Genomic DNA, 18,721 nt, shown 5'->3' with positions numbered 1-18,721 from the left:
GATATTTTTTTATATGATCCCATCTCCCAATTAACCCTATATACAAACATATAAAATTTACAATCCCAAATTAACAAACTAAATTATACAGTATTCCCTATTTCATCGGTCACACTTATCAAAATTATTTTGAGTTATATTGATCAAAATTAAACAAAATAAATAGAAATAAATTTGGAAAACCCAAAGGGCCCATCTTTGCTCTATATAGTGAGTCCCCTACACAAAGCTTTTCAGTTTTCAACGACAAAATCAGCTCATACATAGAGAGAGAATTAGAGATGATAAAAGTGGGGAAAATGGTTGAATTGATGGAAGAATACAGCTTGATGATGGCAAGAATGAGAGAACAGATCAATTTCCTGCCACGACGTCGTATCGAATTTCAGTTCTTCAGATCTCTGCATTCTGCTTCTACTTCCACTTCTGCAGATTCTTCTTTTTTCATGTATTTTTGATTTACACTTTCATTTTTTCTCATACTTTTTTATACCTGCGAGAATTTTAATGTGATTTTTAAGTGAGCTGTTGTAAATTCTGAGATATGATCGAAATAAAATTTTATTTATTTTTTGTTGGATGGAGTATAATTTTTCCTTTTCGTTTTGTGTAATTATCTCTCAATTTTAGTGTATAATTTATGTGTAAGTTTTTGTAGTGTAATTCACATTTTTTAGGTCCTGACAGAATTACTGGTGGCATAATTGAGTCATTAATAATTCCAGAGTCATACGATTAATAGGTTCATTGAATTTAGATAACGAAAATGATATTTTAAGCTGTCGTTTTAAAATCAATCATATTATAACAAAACAAAATAAGCATGAATTGCGTGATCTTGTATAAAAAGTTAAACCTAAAAATCAATTATGAAATTCAAACGTATGACACTTTATATGCAATCATTTTAATAAAAATTAATTACGGTTCTGTATCTGCATCTACTATTGGCTTTCCTAACGTCCAAAATTTAATATTTGAATAATAATATTACTTGTATAAGTTTACATGTCAATATTCAAAAGTCAAACACGCATACAATAACGTGTTTGTAATTTCTAAAGTTTTTAATTATGTTTAAACTCTAACAATTTCACATAAAACGTGGAGTTAATTAAATGTTGTTTGTTGGTACACTTAGGGTCCGTTTGATAAGAAAGATAGAGATATAAAAAGATACGTAAATTAAGATAAGTAATATGGGTTTTGTGTTAATATATGACTAGATAAAACTTTTACGTTGTTGTTTGGTAGGCGAGATATTATCTAAATTTATGTACCAGATAACACATGAAATGACATAATTGCCCTTCTTTAAAAATGTGTCGTAGTAGGAGTTCGCCTAAAGAAACAAAGCAAACATGTGGATCCAAAATCCTTTTAAGAGCAATTTATTTGGAAAATCAAATATGCTCATATAACCACATTATCATCACTACTTTCGAGAATCAAAGAATCATTTGGACATTTGAATGGAAAAAATCGAAGTGAAAAATTGGTAAACAACAAAATCATCACTGCTACATCTTTCATTAACAAGAAATTGAAGAAGAAAGGTACTAGTTGTCACAGACAATCAAAGAGAAACATCAAATTCTTCTTCTCTATCTCTCTCTCTCTCTCTCACGGCAAGTCCCAAAAATCGGGACTCTAGCACCTTCGTCCAGCACGGCGCCGACTCGCCGGCGTTCCTCACCCGAAATCCGGTTTGGCCTCCCTATTTCTGCCTCTTTTCCTCCTCACAGCCATTGTCCAACGCAGCTCCATCATCGGCTTGGGTTCGCCATCCATGGTTATTTTCCGGTGGTCTGCCTCAAAGAGGTCATCGTGCAGCGTCTGATCGAAGAATACTCCAGCCGCGTTGCAACCCGCTCTCTGGCATCCGAAATCGTGCCTCCAGATGCGGTCGTCGGCGTTCCTGCTCCACGGTGGTGTGAACTTTATTGAGAAAGGGGGAGAATCATTGGAATATGAGATGTGGGTAGTCCTGGAGAGAGAGAGAGGGTAGAATCGGATATCGAGAGAGAAAAGTTTTATAACCCACCAAATTGGTGGAATACATAGCTTAGCATTAATGTGTATATTTGGTCGGGCCGAGACGGGCTTAGGCGTTATACTGGGCTTTGAGGTAAGTATTTCAATCATATCAAATAAATAGAAAAGCCAAAATATAAATCTCTATTTTGGTATTACAGCCTTATCAAACAGACCCTTAAAGTAAATGCAGAATTTTTGAAGTCATTTGACAATTTTTTTTGATGATGGCAATCATTTGTGAAACCCTATTCCTACCAACACGCCATGTTCAAATGTTATCCCACACATCAAATCCAACATAAATTTTTTAAGTAAATAATACTCTAATTTTTCAGAGGTATGTAGTCATGAAATATAAATCCTATAAATGATTAATGGGCCATAATTAAAATGGAACCTCAAAAGCTATCTCTATAATGATATCTACATGTATATAGTCGGGATTCATTGAACTCAATGTATTGTGAAATTAGTTGCACCACTAGCATTTTCTTGAAATATATGTGAATATAATCGAGGGAATATAATCTAATGCATATTCTAAATATTTTACGAACTTCAAACTTTGATCTAGACTATTAAAAAATGTCAACAGATTTCAAAATAATAGCAATAGAAAATATTTATACAGTGTCAACAGTTGACACCGTGTTGACATTGTGTTGACATCAAAATCTTGAAATTTTACATTGTGTTGACATTGTGTTGACGTTGTGTTGACGCTATGATGAAAAGTTTGAAACTTGTACAATATATAGAGTTTGCATTTTATTACTACCATATAATCGAGTGGATTGCATCTAATTAAACTGTATTGAAATATGAGAAAATTTTAAATTTAATACTCCTACTAGCTAAAAATAATTGATGAAATGTTAGCATTGAAATATATACATGAGGATGAGTTTTTGTGGTTTGTAGATTTGATTAAGAGCCACTAGTATGATATGGCGATTTGACCTCCACGTTAATGAATTGGCTCATCATACCCAGTGGGACTCATTTTAATCAAATTAGACCCATTTTTATTATCATTCTCATGTCCCACACCATGTTGCTATTTTTATGAGATAAGATGGATAACATATATTATACGCATTTATAAATGTGCCTGTGACTTTCATTGATTTTTTCTTCTAATTTAACTTGATGTGGTTTGAACATGTTTTAAGAACATATAATTATATAGAGATAGGGAAAGTGATCAAAATAAAAATTGGTCTTAATATAAAACGCATGGAAAGTGATCAAAATAAAAATTGGTCTCAATACAAAACGCATGCCAAATTCTAATAATGAGATTTGTAAATCTTATGGTTAATAATTTTAGGTTATTTTATAAAATTCGAATTTAAAATTATTTTAAGTCATTTTTACTAAAATTATCTAAAAATAAACTGATATTCCGTATATTTGGTTCTGCATTTCATACTTAGATTGAGTTTGGACAATATTAATATGTGATGAAACTATTTTTTATACATAAGGTTTTGGACCTTAATATAATTATTGACGATTAACCTCCAACTTATCCTACTTTTAAACGTGCAATTTAAAATAGTTTAATTAAAATAATAATAAAACAAAAAATTACGATAGAAAGTAAAATAATAATGTCATAAGCTTGGAAGTTAAAAATTTCGGGAAATCTCTGAAAAGGGGCCAAAATGGAATCTTTTGCATTTTATATATTTATTTACAAAACTAAGAGCAATTGTTGTGATAAATATACAAACTTTAACAGAGTCCCATTATCCACAAATCTACTCTTAAAGATCGAACCACCGAACCCTATCAAATTAGGGCTTTTAAATCTAGTTTTTTTATGGATAAGATACAGAAATTTATAAATTATTTTCGCCTTCATCACGAGCCTATTTTAATTCATCCGAAGGTAAATAAGTCATACTAATATGTTACGAAGATTTAACTTCGTTCCAGAATATATTACTTCATTCTAGTAGGTTTTTACTTCATTCCAGTAGGTTTTTACTTCATTCCAATACGTAAATGTGGTTTCGCCGTCGCGTGCCGTTCTTTCTCTCTACAATATCTATCACCAACGCCATGGCGCTAATATGGTTTAATAAACACATGGAATAATGTAATAAATTATTGGAATGAAGTATGTGTAGAAGCATTTGAAGTATAGAATGAAGTAATAAACTTATTTAATGAAGTAAAATGGGCTTGTAATGAAGCCGAAAAAATTTTCACAGCAGCACATCTCATAAAAAAACTAGATCTAATGGCCCAAATTTGATCTCTAGTTCGGTCTTTAAAATTAGTTCGACATTGATCATAACTCAACTTTCACGTATTTAAAATTATTGAGCTTCTGATCAATATCTTTTTGTTTATATTTGTTTAACTATTACTGAATTTTAGTCCATCTATTAAATTTTCGGCCTACCACATATAAAGAATCCAAAGTCAAACAACAAGCAAATTTATGAATAGTTCAATAATATTATTGGTTTGTGACATCCACATATAATTTACTACTTATATAAACATAATCATAATTTTATTTACGTTTGTATGGACAAATATAAAAGATTTTATGTAGAGCCCAGTGCTATAGAACTAGTGTAGGTGAACATATGCATGAAAAATTCATTTAGTCTACATTTAAATAGCAGTTGGATATAATATACATACTGTATTTGTGAACTAGTATGTTTACTGTATTTGAAAATTAATACTATAATTCTATAAAATAAGAGATAGAATAAAACTACAAGAGAGTTGATTATTATTTTTTACTAAAAACAGAAATCAATTATTTGAGTTGGGAATCCACAAAACGGAATATGAGATTATTTAATTTAGTTTGAATCAAGGGATTTAATATTAGATTAATTGATTTTGTTATATGGAGTATTTAATTGTTTTTAGGTCATGAATCAATTTTATTAAACTCTCTCAATGTAGGTCTCATCTTTTCTCTAAATGGTCTTTCACTTCTCCAACTTAGAAGTCATCCAAAAAAGAGTATTGATTTAGAAGATCTTTAAAGTAAAATTTTCCATCAAACTTCATAGTACAAAGTTTTTTAGAACCTACTCTCTTAAGTTTGTCCCAATAAAACAACTACTTTATCCGTCCCAGGAAGTTATCATACTTCTTTTCTACGCTTTAATTATAAAAATATATTCCCTCTGTCTCCAAAGAATATGCACTTTAGGTGCGGTACGAATTTTAATATAAAATTTGTAAAGTATGAGAGATGTAAAAGGAAAAAGTAAATAAAATATTGTTAGTGGTGATTGGGTTTCACCTCATTAGAAAGAAAAGAGTTCCAAAAATAGAAAGTACATATTTTTGTGGGACGGACTAAAAAGAAAAGAGTGCATAATCTTGTGGGACTGGGGGAATAGTAATAAATAGTTAAAGTGAATGGAGTGTAAAGTAAGAGGACCATAACGTAGAGAAAAGTCTTAACTAAATTAATTTTTTCTCTACTTTAATTTATTAGTATTATTTTTATAAAATAAATGCAGAAAAAAATGTCACAAACTTTAAGGGATGGAATGAGTAATTTTTAGAAATAGAAACACTTTTGTCTTTGTTTAACACACAATACAAAATAACATAAAATCTCATGCTAGCAAATAGACGTAAGATACTTGATACCTAATAAAAAGAGAAGGAATACAATTCCAGAAAAAATGTTTACTTGAATAATTAATTTTTATTAAGCTAAAAAATAAAACTTATCATGACTAATTAAATTCACTAGGAAAAATAATTTTCCCCAAATTCTAGCCTTTTTGGATTCTATTTAGTACTCAATTAGGAATGCAATTTCCGTGAAAATTCAAAAGCTTTTGAGATAACAATTCCTTAACAAAACCAACGACACATGCGATACTTCGGTTACAAGAGTGAAGTTTTTTAGTCAAGAGGAGAAAAGGGGCCGCTTTTTTTCTGGGTTTTCTCTATCTCCACTTTCGTTATCTGGTATGAATTCCCCCTTTTCTGTGTTAATATCTCTTTTTTCTCACATGGGTTTAACAAGAATCATGTTATCTTGTGCTGATTGATGCTTTTAACGTTTGATTCCTTATGTTATGGTTTGTTGCGATCACTGTTTGTGACTCGAGTTGGGATTTTTATTTGGTGGCTTTGATTGATCAGTGAATTGATTCTCAGCAAGAATGATGGGTTTGAGCTCCATGGGTTTTGGGGGAGGTGGGAATTCATCAACATCCAATCTATCTGCTTCTGCACCTCCGTTTACTGTCGATAGATTGAACCCTAAGCCCAATTCAAACCCTATGTTGCATTACTCCGACTATGGGATTGAGCCCTTTCCCCATTCCTCTCAGTATCTGATTAGAGCTGAGGCTGCAATCAATTCTAGTGAGATGATTAGCGTGCCTGCGCCAGATGATTATCGATTTTCGGCCTCTGCCTCTGTTAATGCACCTAGCTGGTCTACCTCTGCTTCTGTTAATGCACCTAGCAGCCAGTGGTCTACTCATAATTCTGGTTATGGCAGTGATGTGAAACCTTATTATTCATCGTATGTCACGCCCTTGGTTGGAGAGGATAGGGTTTTGGGTGAGGATGGTGGGGGGTCTCGTTACGATGTGGTGCCTACTCGTGGAATGAGTGTGGCACCTCAGCATGAATATATGCGAAGCTTGTATGACTTGGAGTACACGCATCGTTGGGTGGATGGTTTGGGCTTTGATGATGGAAAACGGGCCAAAAGATCAGAGGTTGATGGGAAATTCTCGTCGGAGAAGCTATTTGTCGGTGGTTCACATGGCTATGAAAATCAACTGTACCAAGGTATGTCTTTCTATCTTTTACAGTTTTACTAGTACTAAAAATGTTGTATTTGTTGCTAAGATGTTTTAGCTCTTACTGAGATCATTTAGAGTCTCTTCTGAAAACGGTTGAAATTGAGATGCTTTATCTCTGAGTCATGATCGCATTCGCTGATATGTAGCAACTTCATAAGAACCTAATCTCCTGAACAACCCGGCCTTTGTGTATACTGTGATATTGATAAAAGATTGCATGCTTATTCAGTGATTACAAGCTCGTACGCCGTGATTTTTTGTTCAATCCTTGCATTTGGTTGTTTTCTTGTGAAAGTTAATATTTTTATATTGATGGCAGATAGCAAGTAAGTTTACAAGTTTGTGCAAACCTTGTGCTTCTGTTTTCTTGTGAAAATTGGTTGTGAATGGGGAACTATGAGAGAATATAAACCACCGTCAAAATACAAGTGAAGAGAACACGACCGAGAGTTGATCAGTTTATGAATTTTAAAAGTGATATTAAAATAACATAATTTTTGTTATTCTCTAGTGGTTTTTATCTCTGAACCTTGGTTTTCATTAGTTTGTTTTTGTTAGACTGTGGTTAAGTGTGATTCCAAAAGATGGTGTGAATTACTGTAAGATAATAATTATTTGGAACGAGGCAAAACTAAGAGTGACATCTTCAATAGTATTCCAATATCTTTTGAGGTCTTTATATGATCTCATTTCACCGGACTTCTGGTAAATATGTTAACTTTTCTTATTTGAAATAGGGATAATGGTCGATGTTAGACGGTGGTACATCTTCAATGCCTAAGTAAAGATTGACGCTCCATGAGCATCAGTTTAGAATTACGTAGTTTATCTTTAATGGTTTTATTATGTGAAGCAGTCTGCTATCTGAAATATCATATTGTATCTTAAATTTATTTTCTGTTAATCAGGTGGGTGTGGCAGTGAAAACCGTAACCAATTCAAGGAAGATTCTGGTGTTTTATATAAAAATCCCCATCAGGTTCTCGACCGTGAAGTCTATACTGGGTCCTCGAGTACTGGATACATGGAAGAAAAATCGTGCCTAGAGTTCTTTCACTACCCTGAACCTTATCCTCCTCTAGAGTCATGTGCAACAGAGAAGATCTTTCCAAATTATAAAAACTCATGCAGCCCATATGAAAAATGTGGCAAGCCCATCGATACATCCTATCAGGCTTACGTTTCAGTAGGGAGATCGTCGCCCACAGTGGTCATTAGACCACCACCAGCTTCCAGTTTTGGTCAAGGTAATGCTTCTCGTAAACCTGCTGGTAGTGAGAATGCTGCTGGAATCCACACTGTGGATTCTGATTATTCCAATCCCTCGAAGCCTACGGATTCTGGTCTAAAACCCATCTGCAAACCTAAAGACGGCTTCTTTGAGAGTAGTCCTTTCAAGTTCTTCAAGCAAGGGAACTCTCCCGATTCATCATCTTCTGATTTCAAGGTTAAAGCAACGCTAGGACCTCAAATATCCGATGTTAATGTATCGAGTGGTTTTCCAAAGACTGGTGATAACATTCAAGTTGTTAATTCCACTGAGGAGCCTTCGGATTCCATAGATCATCATAGCACTGCGGTAGATTCACCCTGTTGGAAAGGAGCACCATCTTCTCCGTTTTCAGTATTTGATATTGAATCGGGAAACTGTGATAATGTCAAGGTAAATTTGGTCGAACAATATGGATTTGGTCACGGAGAGCATCCAAGTCTCCCCTTATTTGATTCTAACCGAGTTTTTACTGAGAAAGTTGAGTGCAACATGGGAAATGAAAATGAATGTGGAAGAAATGGCATGAAGCTTGGTTTTGAGAAGACTCTTGATGCAAGCTGCTCGACTTCAGAACCGAGTTTATTGGATAGTATAACAGACAGAGTTTGGATGCCACCTGCGACGAGGAGCAAGGGAGTTGATTTGAGTGGTGGTTTTACAAAGGATTCCAATCAACTCAATGACTTAACTAGTGTTTTTGATTTGAAAGTGTCTGACACCAAGCATTTATTCGATGAAGGATGTGTTGGGATGACGGTAAATGACGTCTCTGAAGGTGCTGCCATGGCAGTCCTTGCAGCAGAGAAGGTCCTCGCGTCTCCTGCTTCTCAGGAAGATCCCATTGAGCATAGTGCAGCACCAGATCCGAGACTGGATGTGTCACCAATTGTTAAGTCGATGCATAGCCTCTCAGAGTTGCTTCAGTTTCACATTTCAAGTGACGCATGCCCTTTAGGGGAAGAAAATACTGAGATGCTTAAACATGCAATAAGCAATCTTAGTACTTGTTTGAGTAAAAACGGCATACAGATCCAACCAAAGAATAAGCCAGAACCGAAAGATATTTATGGAGAAACCTCCTCTCTAGGGAAGCCGTGTTGTGAGGTAAGCCTACTCATGCAACAACAATTCTATCTTCCTTAAGCAAATAATTTGAATGTTTTCCCTTCTTTGCCAGGGTGTTGTTTCAAGAGGTCTTCATACGAAATGTGATGTTTTGAATTCTTGCACCGATCATGGTAAGAAAGATGAGATATCATCAATAGTTTCACCCTTGAGGGATGATTTTCACATAACCGGAGACGATGATATGGCGAAGGTACGTGCTGTGTTTTTAATATTCCCATCGTTTGTGTAGAAGCCATAGCACTGTGTTCGTTTGTAGATACAGTCTGTCCATTTTAATAGGCCTCACTTGCAGGCTATAAAGAAGGTCCTTGAGAAGAATTTCGAGATAGATGAGGACATGCACTCGCAAGCACTTCTGTTCAAGAATCTGTGGCTCGAGGCGGAGGCTAAACTGTGTTCCATCAGTTATAAAGCTCGTTTTGAGAGAATGAAGATTCAGATGGAAGGCATCAAGCTTAAAGCTCCGAAAGGTTAGATATGCGTTGTGGGCTTTTTCGTTTGCTATGATCCTAAATTAGATAAGCCATCCATAACATTGATCCTAATAATGGCTTAAAATGTTATCAGAGGATGAAGATGTTGCAGATGTGGCATCTGAGCCTTGCATTTCTCCGGATTCTGTTATCATGTCGGTGCTGGCTCCAAAGGCTCATGCTGACACATCGCCTAAACCCACCTCACCGGGCTTATCTGCTTCGGGCATGAGTGACCCTGCTGGTTGTAACGAGTCTTCCGCCCTAGCCAGGTTCAGTATCTTGAAATCCAGAGAGGAGAACCAAAATCCCATAAATATGGAAGACTCCGTTCTAGCCAGGTTCAATATCTTGAAATCTCGAGATGAGAACCCGAATCCCATAAATATGGAAGACTCCGTTCAAGCCAGATTCAATATCTTGAAATCTCGAGAGGAGAACCCGAATCCAGTAAATACTGATGAGCAGCAACAGCCTGAGATAATCGACGATAAGCATGCAGATTCCATCATGGCCAGATTCAACATCTTGAAATCGCGAGAGAGCTCAAAATTAGCTGATGTGGAAGAGGAAAAACCACCTCAGGCGATCGGTGACGAGTTTGCAGGCGAGAAATATTTCCGGCCACTCGTCAGAGGTCAGTTGGAAGATGCAGGCCCAGACGTGGTGGTGGCTATGCAGCCCAATTTCCATTATCAAGCTGGCAGCCTTGTTGGGGGTGGTAAGTTTGACTCGTATTTTGAGCACTCTGGGTATGATTCTCCCATTGAGTACAGTAGCGGCTCTGTCACTAACGATGCAGCAATCGATCTGGTGAAGAGCGGGAGCAGGACAGTCGGTGAGAACAAGTCGGGGTGGCGCGATAGTTCATCCTCGTCGGAGTGGGAGCATGTGCTTAAAGAGGATTTTTCTTGGAAAAACTAGGGAAGTTGTTGGATTTGATTGTGTGCTAACTGCTATATACTAAACGGGACATACCAGTACGACTTCTTCCCCCTCTTGAGATTGTCACATCACTTTGTAAATTGGGAAAACATATTGTGATGATCGAATTTCACTTTGAACATAATGTGTTACCTGGTCTCCGAATATTAGGAATTTAGGAAACTAAATTCTTGATTTCATGTATATTTGGTGAAAATTTCCTTGTTAATCTTGGTTGTTAAGTATCTTTGATTTTGGTAAAATAACTTACAAGCGTCAGTGGGTCAAATAGTTTTGTGTATGTTTGAATCGTTTGCTTAATTAATAGTACTACACACCCAGCTAAAAAGTTGTCTTCATGCAATATCAAATCTTGATCATTTGCCACATTATGCTTAGAATTCAACATCAAAAGAAATCCAATAACCAAGTATTTGTCATGTTTATTGTGTCAAATATCAAGACAAAACTTCAGTTCAACAGAAAAATGGGGGGCACATTTTCATAACTTCAACAAAACTGTCAAGAGAATCGAGCAATGAAACTAAGATTGTACCAAAAAAATATAACAAGATGCAAAAATATAATAATGTCTAGGTTGTGAGCTCCATGATAGCACTCACAATGTCTCCACTGTGAGTTTTGAGTGCCTTGACAGCCTTGGTCCTCGTCACCCCCGCTTGCGTCATGATCAGATCAATGTCACGAGGCTCGACACCCGTCTCATCAACCTCTTCTTCATCTTCATCCACTTGGTCAGATGCAGCCGAAGCAGACAGTTCTGGCTTGGTCGTCACAGAGCTGATGTCTGGCACCCTGAACTGTTGAGCAGCCTGGGCCTGGAGCTGAGAGCTCAAGTCCTCAATCTTGGCCTCACCGAAGATGATGTAGGTCTCGGAATTTGGGCTCTTGAAGACATCAGGTTTCGAGATGATAAACAATATCTGCGGATATGTAAAACTGATTAGACAAAGCACATCTAAAGCCAAGAAATAATGAGCAAAGGATTTACGTTTTTGGTTCTCTTAATAGTGACTCTGCTGACACCAAGAACGGCCTTCATGCCAAGCTTTAGCATCGCCTTACGGCTCTTTTTCTCACTTCTACTTTGCTTGGAACCTTCAGTTCCTCCTCCTGTTCATGTTTGACATAGAGCAATGCAACCATTTGAACAAGCTAGATAATAAGTCTAAAAGAGAAAAGAGAAACCAATACTCTAACTAACTCAATATAAGGGTACAACATAACATCTACGAATAATCAAAGAACACTCATCAATCAATTTAAGAACAAATTACACTTATCATCAATAACTTGGTTATTAGCTAAAACAGTGTAACCACAAATATTCATTGTTGCAGAATTTAGAACAAATAAGATCTCCAAAAACTTAGTTACAAGCTCAAGAACAATGGAAGCAGATATCTAATAGCCTTTGTTAATGAGTCCAATGATTTAAACAATTTCATACTTAATTTACATGTGATGTGGCTTTTCGAAAAATAAAATGCATTGCAGTAAGCTATCACTATTCCTAAATCACATCATGTTCCACTATTGTGAATGCTCTTAGAAACATCCAATAATCTCACATGTTAATCCTTCCTTCTAATTAAACAGAATATTTTTCTAACCAACAAAACCAGAAATCTCAAAAAAATAATCTGAGCACCAACATTTCCAGAAAAATTAACAACAGAGCGAAAATATTCTACAATCAAAACGCTCACGAAAAATAAAAGTAGATGCGATTCTGAACAAAAAGCAAACAAACGCAGAGATAGATCTAGAGAGATAGAAGAGACCTATAATTTCGTCGTCCTTGTCATCATCTTCATCGTCGGTGTCATCTATATCATCATCATGCTCCTCGTCTTCCTTCACGTCCTCCACCAATGGCTCATCCTTCACCGAACAATAATAATTTAATTTTTTTACACAACGAAATCAATCTATGAAAAATAAGGCGAGAGAAAATTTATACCAGAAGCTTCTTCTCGGCTTCAGTCTCTTCGACAACGGGTCCAGGCATGGCGTCGGAGATGAGGGATGGATTAGAGAGTGAAAATAGATGAGAGTGAAATGAGTATTTCAGTTCCTTTACTTTTATTTCTAGGGTTCGTTTTCGGGCTTTAGCCCAATAATTACTTAAGCAATGTTACTTGGCCCAAAATACTAACTCCGTAAAAAAAAAAAAAAAGGATAAAGTCGTATATTACACAAATTTTATGGGATCCATATTTAAAATAATGCATAGGATTAATATTGATTTAAAACTTTTTTATTTATAGAATTAGTTAATTTTGGTGGACGCTCCAAAATGGTAAAAATATATCTATTTTTCGTGGATGAGATTGCAGGAGTATCAGATTTCATCATCTGTATTGTATTACTATGTATTTAAATATCGAAGCCGAATTAAGAGAATTTAGCTGATAAATAACTATTTTAATAAGAAAATCTTGCTTCTAAAGTAATAATGAGATGAAAAGCTCAAGTGGTTGAGCTATTGGAATTTGATTGAGAAATAAGAGAGTTTTCATGAAATGAAGCTCAACTAAAAGTAATCCACTCAATTTATTAATCGAACTCTTTTGTGACAAAAATACATCGAATAATCATGAGAATGTATTGTATTTAAAGATGCCCATGGTTTACGGTTAATCGTAAAACTGTAATCGTCGGTTACGATTCCGAAGCAGAGCCGTGAGAATTTACCCGAACCAAAACCATCAATTTTAGAACTGTGGTTCGGTTTAGGTTTGAAAATTTCCGAACCAAAACCAGATAGTTCTAAATCGGAATCGTGAAAAACCGCCAGAAAATCGTGAAACCGAGCAGGAATCGCAAAAACCACTGAAAATCGACGATTCGAAACCGTGAAAAACCGTAAAAAACTGTCGGAAAACCATCGATTTGAAACCATAACCGTGAGACACCCTCGCGGTTTGGTTCCAATTCGGCAATTTCTAAAATCGAAACCGGCGGTTCCGAACACCACCGGTTTCGGAACCGTTGGCACCTCTAGACCTATTTGTATTGACTATTGAGTATGTTTGGGTGAGAGTTAATACTTAATGGCATAGTTAGTTAATAAATTTGTAATTATTACGATTTACATTTATTTAACTATTAAGTTTGTTTGGAATAAATCATGTTTATCTGGAACCAGATGGCTTAAGAACTTCCCCTCATTTATGTTGATCATAATAATGTGGGTGAGTAACAGACGAGGGAAATTATAAATTCACAATAATAGACACGTTTAACATAAAAGCAAGTAATGGAGTATGATTATGACATCTTCTGACTTTTGGAATTACTAAATTTAGTCAATAGATATAGTAATATAGTGTACAACTAGTTTCCCTCCCAAATGTAGTACTACTACACAAAAAAATCTGATGAAAGTGACTTAGAAAATTAAAAAATGATAGGTATGAAACAAGAAGAAAACCAACGGCAACAAGTAAAATAACTAATGCATATAATTCAATTGAAGCTTCTTAGGAAAAAAAACAAACGCTCGCTCAAGTAACAAAATCGCCTTCTAATGACTCCCATTTCATTAGAAACAGGTTCAGCATTAAACAAAAAAAAAAACATCAGCCCTCTTCCTGCAGCTTCATCATATTCACACTACCAATTCTATGCCATACAGTCTTGGTTAGTTGCCTTGTTGCCTTCCTCTCCTCGTCCCAAGCTTCATTGCTAAACGCATGGCAATGGCCGACTGTCCCAGTCCACTTGAGACACGGAGCAGATAGATCACACACATAACAGTAGCACTGCAAATTTTTAAAAAAAACATGATGTTAGCTTAGATTCAAATTTTTAAAAAATGGAGCAACATAGGCAAATTTTACCATTTCGCAGTGCTTGTCGTGGGGCGTCTTATCGAAGGGAAACCTTGCACAAGTGTTCCTTGGATGTGGATAGTCTCTGCAGGCAACCTACTTGAATTCATCCAACTAATTAAGTTGTTTCAAAACCTCCAATCTCAAACTAAAACTAAAACCTAACACAAGAATATGTAAACTACTATATGAATTTGTAACCCTATTGCCAATATGCAGTCAATTTAAATCATCTAAATGCTAGTATGAAATTGAAACTAGAGGCATAACAATAATTATTCACCAACAATTGACTACTTAATTCCAAACCAATGATCACCACAACAAGAGAACTCAAAAAAAACAAAATTACCAGAAACACAATTACAATGGATTCAAGAAATTTCAAGAAAAACATAAAAACCAACTAATAAGTGAAAAATATAAATATAAATACATGAAAAATTACCTTCCCCTTCTCAGATACTACGCTCAAGTCGGCGTCAACAATATCGCCATTCACAGTGGTAGGCAACTTTAACACATCTGAACTATTGTAGGGATCGAATTCGAGGATAAAACACTCTTCTTTCTCCTCGAATTTCTGGATTTCTTCTCTATTTTTCAGGCAAAATATAGGTTTCAGAGGGGAGGTGTTTTGAACGGGAGAAGGGCTGGAATCGTTGATTTCGATCACTTCTTGCTTCACCTCCATCTTCGGATCCATCTCAACTCTTCGTTTCTTTACAGCGGACTCAATTTACTGCTCATTCCGAGGGATTAAATTGATTTTGGGAAATTGTTCCTGCGAATTCAAAAGGCTGCCTCTTTCTTATGTTTTTTTGCGGTTTAACTTTGAGAATTTAAAAGTGGGAAATTTGAGGGGACGGAAAAAAGGGGGTTTTGGAACACGGCTTAATATGGGCTGGGCTTCGTAGATATTTTTCATGGAAAACTTTTCAACCCATTGAATCATGGATATGGGCTCTTCAAACAAAATAGGCCCAATAGCATCGCATACAATTAAAAGCACAAATAAGAATTACTACATGATGGAAAAGAAATTATATTTTTAACTGAATATGAATATTGTATCATAGATATAAGCTCATTTGATCGAGGCTTGGCAATTTTTAATACGACACGATCATCCGATATGAATTCGCACGAAATTAGTTGGTTCGAATCCTTTCCGATCGACCAAATAAATATCCGATGATTTTCGGTTGGTTCGATTGGGGTCATGTTAGATTCGGGATATCAGATAAGAAATAAAATTATAGTAATTTTTATTATATAAAAACATGTACTCCTACTTTAATTTTATTATTTATATTTAAATTGTGATAAAGTTTATTATGTTATAAAAGATTTAATATTGTAATATTATACTATTTTATAGTGTAATATCAAGTTTTAATTATGGAGTATCATGGTTTAGTCGTTATTGTGTCATGTTAAGTTAAATTGTATAGTAACATAGGTTAATTAATGGTGTGACTGACAATTTTCGACATGCAACAATAATCCGCACGAATATGCACGAAGTTAATGGGTTGAAACCTAATAATAACCGTACAATTTTTGGGTTAGGTTAGGGTTTGCCTTATTATATGGGTCAATGTTGAGTTGACGCGATAATGACCCAATCTACTTAATTTGTCCTCCTTTCATTTGAGTCATTTGACCAACTGAAATTCAATTTAGTGATATTATTAATTAAATTTGTGTAGTATATATTAAAATACTCTTTTTTACATACTAATGGCTGAAAAGTTGGATTGATGAATTTAAAGTTGAAGCGAAGGTAAATTGCCATCAATTTATTTCGAATATATATTTATTTAAAATGATCGTTAAGTTTGAATTACTAGTAAGAGACTAAGAGCATCTCTAAGGAAAGGTAAATGGAGAGGTAAAGTTTAATTATCATATTTATCTGTTTTCAATGAAAAATCATTCTCTAACGGAAGAGGTATTTGAGAAGGAATTATACATTTTTCCATTTTGAAGAGGTATACCTCTCCTTTAATGTTATAACTACCATGTTTGCCTTCTTTTCATGAAAAATTATTCTCCAAATTAAAGGTTTTGAGAAGATATTACATTTTATGTTTTTAATGCATTTTATGGTATTATTTTATTTTTTTAAATAATATACTTTTTTATAGTAATTTTTTTCTTTAGAATATTATTTTTTAAAGGATATATTTTACTCTTTTGAGAAGATAAATAAATAATATATCTACTTCATTTACCTTTTCTTGTTGGAGACCCTCAAATTAGGACTTTGATATAATACCATTTTATCGCATATCATTTTGTAATTTACAGTATATGTTGTGAAAGAGGCATTCATCATCCGACGGCGAGACTTAAATTAAACCTATAACAGATTGTTGAATAAATAACACCACTGCATATTCTTTCATTTTCTATTAAATATTCCATGTGTCATTTTGTGGTTTCAACATATTATAATTGATCTTCTGGGGAAGTATTGCTAAATATATGTAAAATACAAAACATTTGTCATTCTATTGGAATATGTGATCTAATGATTAGATTAATGCAACATATCATCTAATAATAGAGATTTTTAATCTAATAATGTAGATTTTCAGTCTAATAATGTAGCTCGACTAATAATATGAATTTTTAGTCTAATAACATAGTCCAACTATTGTTATCACAATCATCCAATGATGATTAAAGGACTGTGATTTATGCTTTGTGCTTTATTTTACACTAAGAAGGTAAGACCCTAATACACCCTATGATCTTGTATTCCATTAATAATTTCATTCATATTTTATAAAATTTTCTAGTTATATTTTTTTACATTTCTTAAAATTTATGTTGATCCCAGATAAAATAGCTAATGATGACCCAATAGAGTACAAAGTATAATTTTATTAATTTTTCGTCTCATTAATATTATACGCCGTCCGCCTTATAAAAATATGTGAACTTTTCATTTTCGTCTGTCTCATAAATATATGTGCATTTTCATTTATGAAAAGTTACCCCAATTTATTAACCATATATATCAAATTATTTATAACTTATACCACCGTTAAAACACTACTAATAATGTGAGTTCAACCATCCACTAACACTATAACTTTCTTCTCCTTATCTTTCTTACTTTATCAATTTTATCTTAATTCATATATTATATCATATGTCAATATTTTTACCAACTGACATAGTAATAGACTAGTGACACAATATTTATGTGCTATTTATAGGCGTACGTTAATTTTAAATTCTACTAATAGTAGCTTTATCTAGCCCCAAAACTTAGCAGTTTGTTCAAAGCCATAGTTTAACAACTCTTACGTCGGCAAATATAGATGCAATTAAATAGGCTTAAATAGTTCAGTATTCAGAACTTCAGCCGTCACTTTTAATTGCTAATAACTTTATCGAGCCCAAATATTGATAAGCCAGCTTCGCCGTTTTTCACAGCAATATATTAACAACTAGCTAGGATTATATTTTATGTATTTAATGGTTATTACTTATTAATTACTGTACCTTTAAGAATACTACTGTACTAATGTAGTAAGTAGAATACTACAATACCATGCAAAATTCTAACGGCCACTAGTTTGATAAAAATATTGTGATGAAGATAAAACAAATTAATAAAACTGGAAAATCTTAAATACTGATTAATTAAATGAAAAGAATCCTTTATTTAAGCTCCACAATCCGAATCAAAGGATCGTCCATACATATCTACGTAAGTAGTAGTAAAAATGTGTGATCAGGAAGAAGAGTTGCGCTTGACAACACTTGAGCTCTATCATTAATGTTCATATTTGATACAAATTAATAAAACTGGAAAATCTTAAATACTGATTAATTAAATGAAAAGAATCCTTTATTTAAGCTCCACAATCCGAATCAAAGGATCGTCCATACATATGTAGTAGTAAAAATGTGTGATCAGGAAGAAGAGTTGCGCTTGACAACACTTGAGCTCATCATTAATGTTCATATTTGATCAATTAGGTAGTTCTTCGTCCCATAATAAGAGTCACACTTTATTTTTACAATAAATGATAAATAGATCTCACATTCCACTAACTTACTTCACTCATATTTTATTATAAAACAAATATAAAAAGGTGGATCTCATATTCCACTAATTTTTCCAACCAACTATTCTTTATATTTTTTAAAACTCGTGCCCACAATAAGAGTGACTCCTATTGTTGAACCGGGAAG

The 18,721-nt window shown here is 34.2% G+C and overlaps 3 protein-coding genes across 4 annotated transcripts; 1 reads left to right on the top strand and 2 right to left on the bottom strand.

Annotated features, from left to right (window-relative positions):
- Positions 1-5,862: 5,862 nt before the first annotated feature.
- Positions 5,863-10,878, top strand: LOC125201642. Of its 2 annotated transcripts, none has more exons than XM_048099840.1 (6): positions 5,863-6,000; positions 6,178-6,837; positions 7,760-9,228; positions 9,302-9,442; positions 9,545-9,722; positions 9,820-10,878. In XM_048099840.1, the coding sequence occupies exons 2-6, from the start codon at positions 6,198-6,200 to the stop codon at positions 10,647-10,649; spliced, it is 3,258 nt and encodes a 1,085-aa protein (XP_047955797.1). In that variant the 5' UTR covers positions 5,863-6,000; positions 6,178-6,197; the 3' UTR covers positions 10,650-10,878. The 2 variants fall into 2 exon arrangements, with proteins under 2 accessions (XP_047955797.1, XP_047955798.1); XM_048099841.1 differs by lacking the exon at positions 5,863-6,000 and having other exon boundaries at positions 6,019-6,837; positions 9,820-10,446; positions 10,545-10,878.
- A 246-nt stretch (positions 10,879-11,124) lies between these two features.
- On the bottom strand, positions 11,125-12,783 carry LOC125201643 (nascent polypeptide-associated complex subunit alpha-like protein 2). Its single transcript, XM_048099842.1, has 4 exons — positions 12,634-12,783; positions 12,455-12,554; positions 11,662-11,783; positions 11,125-11,593 (listed from the first exon to the last, which is right to left on the bottom strand). The coding sequence occupies exons 1-4, from the start codon at positions 12,679-12,681 to the stop codon at positions 11,243-11,245; spliced, it is 621 nt and encodes a 206-aa protein (XP_047955799.1). The 5' UTR covers positions 12,682-12,783; the 3' UTR covers positions 11,125-11,242.
- A 1,328-nt stretch (positions 12,784-14,111) lies between these two features.
- LOC125201644 lies at positions 14,112-15,339 on the bottom strand. The gene is made up of 3 exons (XM_048099843.1): positions 14,955-15,339; positions 14,516-14,602; positions 14,112-14,437 (listed from the first exon to the last, which is right to left on the bottom strand). The coding sequence occupies exons 1-3, from the start codon at positions 15,210-15,212 to the stop codon at positions 14,255-14,257; spliced, it is 528 nt and encodes a 175-aa protein (XP_047955800.1). The 5' UTR covers positions 15,213-15,339; the 3' UTR covers positions 14,112-14,254.
- Between the last annotated feature and the right edge of the window lie 3,382 nt (positions 15,340-18,721).

Source organism: Salvia hispanica, chromosome 1 (genome assembly GCF_023119035.1).
Source record: "Salvia hispanica cultivar TCC Black 2014 chromosome 1, UniMelb_Shisp_WGS_1.0, whole genome shotgun sequence".
NCBI classification, from domain to species: domain Eukaryota; kingdom Viridiplantae; phylum Streptophyta; class Magnoliopsida; order Lamiales; family Lamiaceae; genus Salvia; species Salvia hispanica.
This window is presented reverse-complemented; position numbering and strand designations above follow the sequence as displayed.

Excerpts from the sequence above, each read along its gene's own strand:
- LOC125201642 (XM_048099840.1), top strand. The coding sequence starts at position 6,198 with ATGATGGGTTTGAGCTCCATGGGTTTTGGGGGAGGTGGGAATTCATCA. Across the intron at positions 9,229-9,301 it reads TAGGGAAGCCGTGTTGTGAG|GGTGTTGTTTCAAGAGGTCT; the intron begins GTAAGCCTACTC and ends CTTCTTTGCCAG. Across the intron at positions 9,443-9,544 it reads GAGACGATGATATGGCGAAG|GCTATAAAGAAGGTCCTTGA; the intron begins GTACGTGCTGTG and ends CCTCACTTGCAG.
- LOC125201643 (XM_048099842.1), bottom strand. The coding sequence starts at position 12,681 with ATGCCTGGACCCGTTGTCGAAGAGACTGAAGCCGAGAAGAAGCTTCTG. Across the intron at positions 11,784-12,454 it reads CAAGGACGACGAAATTATAG|GAGGAGGAACTGAAGGTTCC; the intron begins GTCTCTTCTATC and ends AAACATGAACAG. Across the intron at positions 11,594-11,661 it reads CTATTAAGAGAACCAAAAAC|ATATTGTTTATCATCTCGAA; the intron begins GTAAATCCTTTG and ends ACATATCCGCAG.
- LOC125201644 (XM_048099843.1), bottom strand. The coding sequence starts at position 15,212 with ATGGATCCGAAGATGGAGGTGAAGCAAGAAGTGATCGAAATCAACGAT. Across the intron at positions 14,603-14,954 it reads TAGTATCTGAGAAGGGGAAG|GTTGCCTGCAGAGACTATCC; the intron begins GTAATTTTTCAT and ends GAATTCAAGTAG. Across the intron at positions 14,438-14,515 it reads ACGACAAGCACTGCGAAATG|TGCTACTGTTATGTGTGTGA; the intron begins GTAAAATTTGCC and ends AAAAATTTGCAG.